Source organism: Mus musculus, chromosome 7 (assembly GCF_000001635.26).
Source record: "Mus musculus strain C57BL/6J chromosome 7, GRCm38.p6 C57BL/6J".
NCBI lineage: Eukaryota > Metazoa > Chordata > Mammalia > Rodentia > Muridae > Mus > Mus musculus.
Window position 1 is genome coordinate 112,584,257 of NC_000073.6, and position 12,523 is coordinate 112,596,779.

Below are 12,523 nucleotides of genomic sequence, written 5' to 3' on the forward strand. Positions count from 1 at the left end.
AAGGATATCCCCAGCCGCCTTCCTCATTGCTCTGGGTTACATACAGTGTGCAGAGCTGACAGTAACAGCTTCCTCAAACTCAGATCATCACAAAGGCATGGAGCCATAGGAAAAAAATGCAGGGGTAAGAGTGAATGGCCACAGCCATGTTGGAAAACAGTCTTCATTTGGAGTTGTTGGGTAGCTGTAAGAATGTCAGAGTGGGCCAGGCAGTGGTGGCACATGCCTTTAATCCCAGCACTTGGGAGGCAGAGTCAGGCAGATTTCTGAGTTTGAGGCCAGCCTGGTCTACAGAGTGAGTTACAGAATAGCCAGGGGTATACAGAGAAACCCTGTCTTGAAAACACACACACACACACACACACACCACAAAGAATGTCAGAGCGACAAAATGTGAGAAAGACTGGCCTGTTCATTGCTGACTAGAAAGTGTGCTGTAAGCCAGGGCATGTGGGCAGACTCAGTGGCACAGAATATGGAGAAGCGTTCTGTACTGAGCCATATAAGCCAAATAAGCACCCTGATTGCTTCCCAAGAGACTGACTGTGGACTTGGTGGCATTGTCCATTAGTACCACCACCATGAAAAACAGCAGGGAGTGGTCTTCAGAAAAGTATAAATGGAGCCTCTGTGCAATGTAGCAATCTCACTACTGGGATCAGCCAAAGGAGATGAATTGAGTGTGTCAGAGGCACACCTGCATGTACCTGTTCACTACAGCAGCCACAGCAGCCAGGAGATGGAACCACCTTAAGTGTCTGTCAGTGGATAAGCAGAAAGGAACTATGGAATGCTATTCAGCCATCGAAAGGCTGAGTTGTTGTTTGTGACAACATGTGTAGGCTTGGAGGATGTGATCTTAAGTGAAATAAGCCAGATGCAAACAGCAAATATCTTTGTCATGTGCAGACTCCAAAGGAGGTAAGCTCACAGAAATCAAAAGCTTGATGTTCTCAACCCAAGGAAATAACCATTGATAAGCATACTAATTACATTGATTTGATCATTATGTAAAATATTCACAAACAGAGATACCTCACAGAAGCCTGAAACTATTGGATATTTAAATATATATAATAAAGCTGGGTAGTGGTGGCTCCTTTAATCCCAGCATTCAGGAGGCAGAGGCTGGTGGATCTCTGTGAGTTGGAGGCTAGCCTGATCTACAGAGCTACTTCCAGGACAGCCAAGGCTACACAAAGAAACCCTGTCTTGAAAGAAAAACATACATGCATACATATATACAGACAGACAGACATTTTAAATTTTTTAAAGGAATAAGATTGGCAAGATGACTCAGCAGACAAGGTACTTGCTGCTAGGCCTGACAACTGAGTTTCCCTGGAACCCATGTGGTTGAAGGAAAGAACCAACTCCCTAAAGTTTTCTGATTTCCAGTCTAACACACAAACAGATGAATATTGTAGTAATAGTCGTTGTTGTCATCATCATCATCATAATAATAATAATAACAACAACAACAAGATAGCCATAATATCCCCAACATGGATGGTTCTTGAATACCTGTAGTGCCATGTTCTTAGGAGAAGGACGAGAGCTCAGGAAACCTTTCCCTAGGCCCACAGATGTTTTCTCCTGGAGCTGTTTTGGCTCTGACCTGGTTCTCCTTAGCCCCTGCCTTGACTGTATGTTCCCAGAGAGTGATCCTGGACCAGTCCACACAGGCACACTGAGTATGAGTCCCTTATCTCACAGTTCTTTCAACTGAGGCTTTGATGAACTCTATTTACAAAGCATTAAGAGTCTTACATTCCCAGGCACCCACAGCTTTCCCCCTGCTGAGGTAGCTCAGTCTGTGCTAATCTAATCAGCCCTGGGTCAGCCTGGATGACCAGCAGTTGGCTTCCTTGGTGAGAACATAGGCTAGGCAGTCACCTCTTTATCCCTACATATATCTGGTAGTGGTGACAGGAATGGAGAATCAACTCAGAACACCTAAGGAAGCAGGGCTTCTTCTCTGTGAATGGTGGCCCTTGCCATTGTGCAGTGTGTGCATGATACAGCTGTATGTTAACAGCTCTGGTAATGAGCAAAGGTGAGAGAACAGCAAGGTTTTATTAAACGTGTCCTTAATATGTTCTATGCATTCCTCATACATTTGTTGTCCAGTTTTACCAGTAAGAAAACAGGTTCAGAGAAGCTGACCACTGGGATCTCATGGGGCAGTGGAGATGGACATCAAACCTTAGTGGACATTAAGCTGAAATAAAGTAGCCAGTGCAAATATCCTCCCATGCTGAACACTGGCTTTCCCTGTCCATTTCAGAACTCACCTGGCTTTAGCAGGCATAGACTGGGCTGAGAGGTTTAGAACACTTGCTGCTCTCCCAAAGGTCCTGGGTTTGGTTCCCAGCACTCACAACAGCAGCACAAGCATGCATAACTCATCTCCAGGGGATTTGATGCCCTCTTCTGGCCTCTCTGGGTATCTGCACACATGTGGTACATATACAAATATGCAGGTACATATACAAACATAGGTTAAAGAAGAGGAAGAGAAAAGATAGACTCCCAGAAACCTTTCCAGAGCTTACCCCAGTGTGCAACCCACAGCCTCCTAGTTCTGCCTATTCACTGCACTGTGAGCACTTTGCCCAGCTCTTCATAGCCCTGCATGAGTAGAGAGAACAGCAGTCAGCCCAGATTCCATAAAACTGCATCATGAAGAAGGTGATTCGGATGGGACTTGGAGCACACAAACAGGGAAACATGGTGGAGCCCTGACACCAGCCAGCGCCTCAGATGAAGACTGAAATGGGACCGAAAAGGGAAGCAATGGGCTCCATGCCTCTCCAGATGTCCTAGTTGCCCATTCTCTATCAATAAGGGATTTAAGTGTACATCTGGACACAGCTGGAGTAGAGCAGGGTTGGTCTGCAAGCCGGATAGCAGAATCAGACATGATGAGAGGACGCTAAGGCAATCTGCAGCTCAGGGCTCAGCTTATAGCCATTTAGTGCTTGGAAACTCAGCTTCAGTGCATGTGGCTGCAGTCACAGCCACACTAGCCTCAAAGCCAAGGGAACCCCAACACAACCCACCAGGGGCTCTGACTTCCCACTCTGCCTGTCTTGGTGGTACTTTGGACCTGTGATCCAGCACATAGCCACAATTCCACCTTCTCCCCGGTGGCTTTGTACTATCTCTCCCATCTTGGAGCCCATATCAGCTATTGTCTTAGGCTTTATGCTTCATGTGACCTTCACACTCATGCTTTTAAATACTGTTTTCATTTTTTAAATGACACAGGAACAGAGGTGTAGCCCCCAGCTAGGTCAGGACAGGAGGAATGCAACTCTATCACATGCCCTGTGCCCTTCCTTCCAAAGCACAATCCTCCCCCACCTGCCTTCCCTCTCTGAGGGCACCTGCTGTCCCTGCTCCCTCACTAGCACCACCTGACACCCCACCTTTCATAGTTACTGTGTTTGGAAGGGTTTGCTGTTCCTTATTTTATGGCCTACGTGTGCATTCCTAGATAGCAGAATTCCTCCCCCCCCCTTCCTTTGTTTATTCTAGTCCTTCAAAGAATGGCTCACTGAGGAAAGATAGATGGGGAAGGTGAAAGAGCCTACAGAGAGTAGAGGGGCAGCAAGAAAGGGGGCTGAATGGGAAGTAGATGGATGGATGTGTGCAAGGAAGAGGGAAGTTAGTTCCTAGCCTCCCTCTGCCCTGTACCGGCCTGTGCACCCCAGCAGCCTCCCCTGTTGAAGGGACATCCATCTTATTCTCAGAATAGCCTGAATGTTGTTCTTCCTTCTTCCTTCTTATCCTTCTCCTCTTCTTCTTCGACTCGAACTCAGAGATCCTCCTGCCTCTGCCTCCCAGGTGCTAGGATTAAAGGTCTGTACCACCATACTCAGCTCATGTCCCCTTCTTCACAAACACAGCTAGCACTGTGAAGCCAGAGGTTGGGGGGAGCAGAGCCTGAGGGATAGATGAGATAGGACAGACCCAAGGCCAACCCTCCTCTCATATGAAGCTGCTGTGTCCATGGTAAAATCACACTCTGGAGTGACTGCCTGATTTCTATGGGACTGAAGCCCTAATGCCTGCCCCTTCTTCCCTATTGCTTGCCTGCTCTGAGTTCTCACTGCACACCTGCCTGTTCTTGCTCTCCCACCTGCCCCCGATGGCCATGAGTCACATCTGAGGACCATCCTGGACAGATGAGGATGAGTGGCGGATGGCAGGGGACCATCAGTGCCAACTTTAGGGTGTGTGGCCCATGGAGGCCACTGATGAGTTTTGTCTCTCCACAGACATTGTCAACTGTGACCTGAAGTCCACGCTGAGAGTGCTATACAACCTCTTCACCAAGTACCGGAATGTGGAGTGAGACCCTGGGCTGCCTCCTGCTGCCCAGCCACTCTTCGTGAAGGCCATCTGGACCAGCTTCCCAACAGCCTTGCCCTGCTTGCTCCTGTCTCTTGTTCCACCCTCTCCCACAAGCCCAGCAACCACCCAGAGATAGTGGACATTAAAATCAGTAAGGAAGTGACCACTAACCCAGTGAACTAATAACATCTGTAGGCTCTGGGGACTGAACCAGCAATGTCTTGGGAAATTGTCTCCATCCAAATTCAGGCCCTAGAGGTTCCTACATGTGCTGTGGGGATCAACACAGCCCAGAGACAGTCCCCCTGAACATAGGAATAAAGATCAGAATTAGTCCCCACAATAAGGGGGAGTCTCTACCGTGCTCAAGTTCATTAGGTTTATGTCTTATTAAAGGAGATCATTCCTCCCTGTTGTAGATGAAGAAACTGAGGCCCAGAGATGCGAAGGTTTGCTATCCATTAGCATGTATTCTCTGGGTGACTTACTGGTTTATGACTGGTCAACTGCATTCCATTCTGTGTGTGTCCTAAAATGTGTGCATGCTTGTTCAGACCAGCCTTACCTGCATATACCTGTGTCCTCTAGCAGACAAGACACTCTGATCTCACCCTAGGGCAGGCCAGGTCAGGGCTGGGTGATTCTCACTAAAATTGCCAAATTGAATTTAACTCTATTAATACTGTGTGTGGCAGGAGCCTCATCCCTCAAATCCTTTGTACAAATGAAAATTACCCTTAATTCCTTCAGATTGGTAATAAGCCCACGCTCCGGTTGCAAGATGACATTTGGGAAGCGTTCTGTTTGGAATTAATAGAGTGCCCATTTCGCAGCCTTTTTGCTTGATTGCATGTAATGGATGTGCCCTATATTTTCCTGCAAAATAAGTACTCAATTCATTATCGTTAGGCAAATGTAGGGTATGCTTGCACATGGCAAAGAGCTGGGTGCAGACCCACTGGAGCATCGCCTGAGAAGTAGGGCTCGTCAACAGAGACCCTTGAACTTTGAGGGAAAAAGAAAAAGAACCTCCTTTTTGCCTTCTAATTGGTCATTTAGGCCGTTCTGGCTAAGTCTGCCCACATGCAATTACTGGCTAATTCCAGGCGTGGAGAATGTCAGTCATTTAAGCTGAAGCTCAGCAGCTAGCTTCCTCACTCCAGTGACTCAAGGGCTGCTGCTCACGCATCTCCTCATACAAACCTGGCTCTGAAGGATAGAGCTCTGCCTCTCCAGTCTGCCCCGAGGCCCTACAGAGAAAGCAGAGAGGCTAATGGGAAAAGGAGGGTCAGACCTAAGGGAACAAGAAATGGGGGTGAGAGAGCTGGATACTAATTGCTTAACATGTAGGGTATGCCATCAGAGACAAAGCAGCAGGTACAGTACTTAACCCTTGTGCTCTTCTATTGAGAAGCTAATGGGATATCTTGGGATAATGACCCGTGCTACTGCTGTCTTCACAGAACTCATGACAGGGAGATGCCAGCTTGGGTTGCCTCCTCCAGAAGTGTGTAACTATGTAATCTATCTTTGTCTTAGTTATGTTTCTCAATGGAACATAAGAACCAGACGAGAACAATTTACAAGAAGGAGAACTTATTTGGGCTCATGATCTAAAGCCCATCATGGAGGGCAGGTTAAGGCAGCCATGGCGAGAAGAGCATACAGCCAGGACCCCTCACTTCACATGTCAGAACAAGGAGAGGAGAGACAAGGAGTGTGGCTGAGCTGTAAACCCCAAGGCTTGACAGCTCCTCCCGTGAGGCTCCACCTCCTAAAGGATTCATAATTTCTCAAAACAGTGTCACCAGCTGAGAGCCAAGTGTTCAAAATGAGCCCGTGGGGGGGGGGGGGAGACTTTCCACATGCAAACAGACATCAAGTAAAGCCTTCTCTGGTTTGAGGATTCGCTAAGATGGCTTGCTAGACTCAGGCCTTGCAGTCGTTCACAGCATTCCCTGCCCATTCTTGCTTCTCTTTGTACTGATCATCCAGGGCAGCTCAAAACCCAGCTCCCTTAGATCCACTGTGCATCTCCCCAGCTGTTCTGTTCTAGGAATCATTATTCGGCACAGTGAGCATCTAAGACGTGAAGGCGATGCACTGTCTCCCATTGATCTGTGTATAAGAACGGAATTCTTTTTTGCATAATTAATGAAGGATCATAGTTTTTCATTAGGATTCATGTTGGTCTCATGCTCTTTTAAATTCCTGTTAGTAAAATGAGATTAATAACGGTTTGGTCTCTGTGAGCAGCACTGAAGTAGAATAAGAAACCTTCATCTACTTGAAGTCTGCATCCGGGTCCTGCCTTGCCGCTCCCTGATACTCAAGCCATTCATACACACTACACTTCCTAAGGGCCCTCCATCGGAGTTTTGTATTCTCCACAGTAGGAGGTAACTTTCTCAACAGCACATCAGTGTACCCAACAGCTGAGTATTGGGGCTACGGTCTTTACCTCAGCCCAGCATCCCAAAGCTTGAGTCTGGCTTTATAAAGCTGTTGTTGGAGATGGATGTTTCCGTTTAGATTCTAGGATGGAATACTTAACATACGATTGTGGTTTTGAAGAAGAAAGAGACCTTGCCATTATAAGTAATCAAACAGCCTTCATCTCCTGAAAAAAAAAGGAGAGGAAAGAAGAAACTGAGACAAGAATCATTCTGGCTCACTGTTTGAGGGTACAGGGAAGGGGACAGGAGAGACAAGGCCACAGGAGTGTGACAGAGGCAGCTGGTCACATTGTGTCTGCAGGCAGGAAGCAGAGAAAGTTGAATGCTGTGCTCAGCCTACTGATTTTTATCTAGTCTGGGACCCCAGCCTATGAAACGGTACCACCACAGTTAGGGTGGGTCTTTCCCCCGAAGTTAATCATCACTGTTTTTAGTAGTTGATACGTAAGTAACACAGAATTCAAAAAGCAAAAGGATGTCTGATTAAAAACCCTAATTATCTGCCTCCCCTCTTCCCCATCAGTCTCTACTCTCCATGGAGATGACTGTCTTGATCCATTTCTTCTGCATGATTCCAGAAATACTCTGTGCAAATAAAGCCTGAATGAACGAACATACAAACTCTTCGCTGTTTCTTCCAATATACTCTCCTGAGGGTTGTTTGTTGTTATGCTAAGTCTTAGAAATCATCTTCCATGAGACAGTAAATGAACAGTGTTAAACCTTCTAAACTGTTTCACGTAGATGATTTGCACATTTTTTAAAAATGAGAATCTGAGTGCTTTGCTCATCCGACATGCAGCTCTGGTCTGCTTGAGGTAGGAAGGAAAGTCCAGCCTATAAGACAAAGGCAGCACCCCAGCACAGGGGCCAGAGACACCATCAGAGGCATCTTATGCCTGGATTGGAAGTTTTCTAGATCTTCCTTTGGAATATAATGGTAAATAGTGTATAATTTTTTTCTTGTGGCTGATGATCTGGGGCCTAGACCCAAGATCTTAGACATGTTAAACATCCTCTATCTCAGACACACCACGCACCCACGCACGCACACACATACAACCCAATTGTGTATAATTTGATTAAGGCTTCATTTTTGCATGCAATTAGGCCAACTAATTGGCAATTGACTAAGAAAGCCTGTTAAAGGTTACTGCATCCCCTGCAATATTGTGAAGTCCAGCTGCCTGCCAGGCTACAAGAAAAGACGTATCTCCAGTGTGCAGATAGACTGGTTATATCCCCAAGTCTGGGAGAAGGCTTTCTCATCGGCCACTCGTCAGTACCACCTTCAGTTGTTTGCAGTTTCCAGCCACTGCCACAGGGACTTTTTAATTATGAATCAGTGTTGTCATTATCAGCTCATTGTGTTGTGGGTTGCTTGGTTAACCCTACAGAGGATATCGAAGCTTATTTACATCAACAGAATTCCAGGGCTGTAATTTTCCAATAACCAGACTCTCCGGCGTGTATACATTGTGGTTCCCATATGAATCAGTGTCTTCCAGCGTGAGAGCACATGTATACATCACCCATTCCCTGCCCCCCCCCAAATTAGTGCTCATTTATTTTTCCACTGGAAAATGAGAGTGGATGGAATCCATAGGTCAGGGGGCTTAGACTCCCTAAGCAGGAAAGGCTTTGAGACTCCCTGCCTTGAGTGCAGCCCCGCCTCAGGAATCCAAGCTAGGGGCCCCAGCCTACTCTGGCAAGAGGAATATGTCCTCCAGCCTTCTCTAATGCAAGCATTGCATAGAATCTCTCCCACCAGATTGACAGGCTGTATTGGAAAATACAGGACAGTCACTCAAAAACTGAGAACCGGAGAACCACACTGAGGTACAGTACTGCATGGTTGATTGACATACTCACTGACTGTATAAAATTTTTAAAAATACTTTTAACTTACTTTGTTTAATGTGAGTATTTTGTCTGCATGCATGTATATGTACCACATGCATGTAGTCTCAACAGATTTCAGAAGAAGGCATCAGCTCAGGTCCCCTAGCACTGAAGATCCGGATGGTTTTGAGCCACTATGTGAATATTGGGAAGCAAGCCCAGTTCCTCTGGAGCACAGGAAGTGCTCTTAACCTCCCAGCAACCTCTTTAACCAAGAAAATAGTAGAGAGTGGCACAGGTGTGTGTATGTGTGGGGAGACAGTCTTTCATAAAAGATATTGAAGGATCTACCAATTTGGTATCTAGGGGTCGTTCTTGAACCAATCCCAAGGACACAAAACGACAACCATATTAAAAATTATGGAAGTGGTCCAATTTGGATTTGGGGCGCCAGAGAGGGTTGTGGAAATACGGCATTCTAAAGTCACACCTGTACCTCCGCTGCTGACGTGAGAGAGCCTCCATCCACTGAGGCAAGTGGGTCCTGGGTTTGATGCTGCCCTCTAAAAGGGCACTTAGGGGAATCTGAGAAGTACCCATGAGTAAGATAAATGATGTCTTATCAGTGAAACAGACTTTTCATTTCTTTTTATCGATTTTTATGTTTTCACATCTTTGGATATGATTGGCTGGCCCAGGGCGGCATTCCAAGGCACACAAACCTCATTAAGGCAAGAGCATGAAAGAGTGTGAGGTTTTATTGAGGTGGACAGGACAATAGATAAATATTTAATCTGCTGCACGTTTGTTCAGTATGGGAGCTGGGGCTGGGGCCGCATGACTCCCCAGATGTTCTGAGATTTCCTGGAAACCTCAACAATAGCCTGTTGCCCACTCACGGGTGCCTGCCCTTGGCAAATATTTGTCAACGTTTCTGAAACCAGCTCCTGGAAGCCTGTCCTTGCTCAGGTCACCAAGGCTACCACATCTTCCCTTATTTGTTGTGATACTAGAGGATAGACACTCACTGAACAGGGAGCCTGGATTAAAGCCTTGATCAAAGCCATGAGCCAGGAGGTGGCAAGCAATAATTCTGCACTCAGTTAAGATATGGGAGCCCATGGACTCCCTCTCTTTTTTTCTGAGCTCTCTGATTTTATATATGTGTAATGCTTAGTTTTAATTGTCTACTTACCAGTCTAGAATCACCTAAAGAAAGAGGAAGTTCTCAATAAGGGATTGTTTAGAAAAGGTTGGCCTGTAGACAAGCTGTGGGGTTTTGTCTTGTGTTAATTGATGTGGGTAGTCCCAGGCCACTCTGCGTGGCACCATTCCCCAGGAAGGGGGTCTTAGACTGTATAAAAAGCTGAGCACTGGTATGCATGCACTCATTGCTGTCATAAGCATGAGTTCAATGTCCAGACTCAAGTTTTAAAAAAGAAAGAAACCGAGTAGGCCATATGTACTTGGAATTCCAGAACTGGGGAAGCAGAGGCTGGTGACCTCTGGCCAGTCAGCAGTTCCAAGTCAGTGGAAGACCCTGTCTCATGAAGAGAAGAGAAGAGAAGAGAAGAGAGGAGGGGAGGGGAGGGGAGGGGAGGGGAGGGGAGGGGAGGGGAGGGGAGGGGAGGGGAGGGGAGGGGAGGGGAGGGGAGGGGAGGGGAGGGGAGGGGAGGGGAGGGGAGAAGAGAAGAGAAGAGAAGAGAAGAGATGAAGCTTGATAGCTGCCAACCTAACCAAACATTAAGTCCAAGTTCCTGTCTCAAGAAAATAAGGTAGAGAGCAATAGGCCAGGGCTCATTCACTGGCCTCCATACATACTCATATGAGATCTTTCTCTCTCTCTCTCTCTCTCTCTCACATACACACACACACACACACACACATACATACACACATGCACACATGCACAGTAAATATGTAAATATTTATCCAAAGTGAGAGTGAAGAAGAGGAGGATTGGATAGAAATGATCTGCTGTGAAGATAGCTCAAGGGCAGTGGGAGAGCTTCATTGAGAGACAAGGTTGCCTGCTCTGGCGGCCTCTGTGAAAGAACTAGGCGAAGTCAGTCACAGCCCCTCTAAGTCCCACTAGTTCAGTTCAGTTGCTTCTGGTCATATAAGCCCACGGAGATGGAGAAGGAGGTATAAGAACACCACAGCCCCCATTCAAGCTACACACTGAAGGAGATGGCACCAGAGGAAGGGTGACCATCTGCCCAGAGGTAGGCAGTATGGAAAGGCCCCTCCCCTGAGGGCTACACCAAGCCTTGCTCAGAGAAAATTCAGTAACCCAGGTTGATGAGAGCCATGGCAATGCTCACCCTTCAAAAAAGGCCAGAGCCCTGAGGTTACAGCCTCTCTTCCCCACCCCACCCCTCTCCTTCCCCTGGAGTAGGCCTGGACATCCACACCAGTGCTCTGGGCCACCAGCCACACTGAGGTCCTCTGACCCCTGCCCCCACATAGCAGCCTAAGTGCTGACTGGGACCTGGGAGTTCTTGGCAGGTTCTAGACGCAGAGGAGCAGCCACAGTGGAATCCAGAAGGCTCCTCCAGAAGCCAGAAGTTAAGGAACAATTCTGCTAAGTCATAAATGCTTCGCATTCCTCGGCTTTTGCCTTCAGAGTCTCTGGCATCCCCAGACAGTAGCTGAGGATTCGAGGACACGTTCATTTCTCCTGCTCTGGGGAAGGCCAGGCCCAACAGGAGAAGCTAGCAGACTGAAACAGAGCTCTGGGGAAAGCCTATGCAAGAGATGCTGGGGTGCCTATCTGAGGATCACAGTTTATCCCGCCTTCTGTCTTCTTCTCTCCAGTGCTGCACCCCACTCCCCTGGGTCTCTGCAGAAGACAGATGCCAGTCAACATGTCCTCCCCTGGGGGTCCCAAAATGGTGGCTATCCTCCCTACAGGCATTTGTGCTCCCCACAGATGGCCATGCTCCCACAGGGTATTCCTATGATCTGTACGCCCACAAATGGTTATCCTCCCACTGGTGTGATAAGTGCTCCCCATAGATGCCTATGCTCCCCACAGATGTTCTTGGAACCAATGTTTTCCACAGGTTAGGTGTGATCCCACAAATATTCCTGGTGATGCCTGCTCCTGATAGACAACTATGATCCCCCACAGGTCTTCCTGTGACCTGTGGTGTTCCTGTGATGAGTAGTCCCCATAGAAGGTTGTGCTCCCCACAGATTGTCCTGGGCCCTGTCCTCTCCATAGGTGGTTGTATTCCCACAGATGCTCCTGTGGTGATATTCCCACAACTGGCTGTGCTCTATCTTTCTTAGTCAGGGTTTCTGTTCCTGCACAAAACATCATGACCAAGAAGCAAGTTGGGGGAGGGAAGGGTTTATTCAGCTTACATTTCCACGTTGCTGTTCATCAGTAAAGGAAGTCAGGACTGGAACTCAAGCAGGTCAGAAAGCAGGAGCTGATGCAGAGGCCATGGAGGGATGTTCCTTGCTGGCTTTGTTTCCCCTGGCTTGCTCAGCCTGCTCTCTTATAGAACCCAAGACTGCCAGCCCAGAGATGGTCCCACCCACAATGGGCCTTTCCCCCTTGATCACTAATTGAGAAAATACCCCACAGCTGGATCTCATGGAAGCACTTCCCCAACTGAAGCTCCTTTCTCTGTGATAACTCCAGCCTGTGTCAAGTTGACACACAAAACCAGCCAGTACAAAACCCCCATTAAGTGTTTCTGTGACCTGTGCACCCCACTAGTGGTTGTGTTCCCCACGGATGTTCCTGTGGTGAGTGCTCCCCAAGGATGGCTGTGTGCCCCATTAGTGCTGTTCCCCATTCGTGGCTCACTCCCCAGCAAGCTCTTGCTAACAGCTCCATCTCCCAGCCTGATGTC

General features: G+C 47.6%; 1 protein-coding gene across 3 annotated transcripts in view; it reads left to right on the top strand.

The window, feature by feature from the left end:
• Parva (parvin, alpha) overlaps positions 1–7,432 on the top strand; it is a 163,983-nt gene extending 156,551 nt beyond the window's left edge. For all 3 annotated transcript variants that reach the window (NM_020606.5, XM_006508051.1, XM_006508050.1), the window contains one exon: positions 4,284–7,432. In NM_020606.5, the coding sequence (NP_065631.3) occupies positions 4,284–4,360 (77 nt within the window). In that variant the 3' untranslated portion in view covers positions 4,361–7,432. The remainder of the gene's footprint in view (positions 1–4,283) is intronic.
• Positions 7,433–12,523: the final 5,091 nt, after the last annotated feature.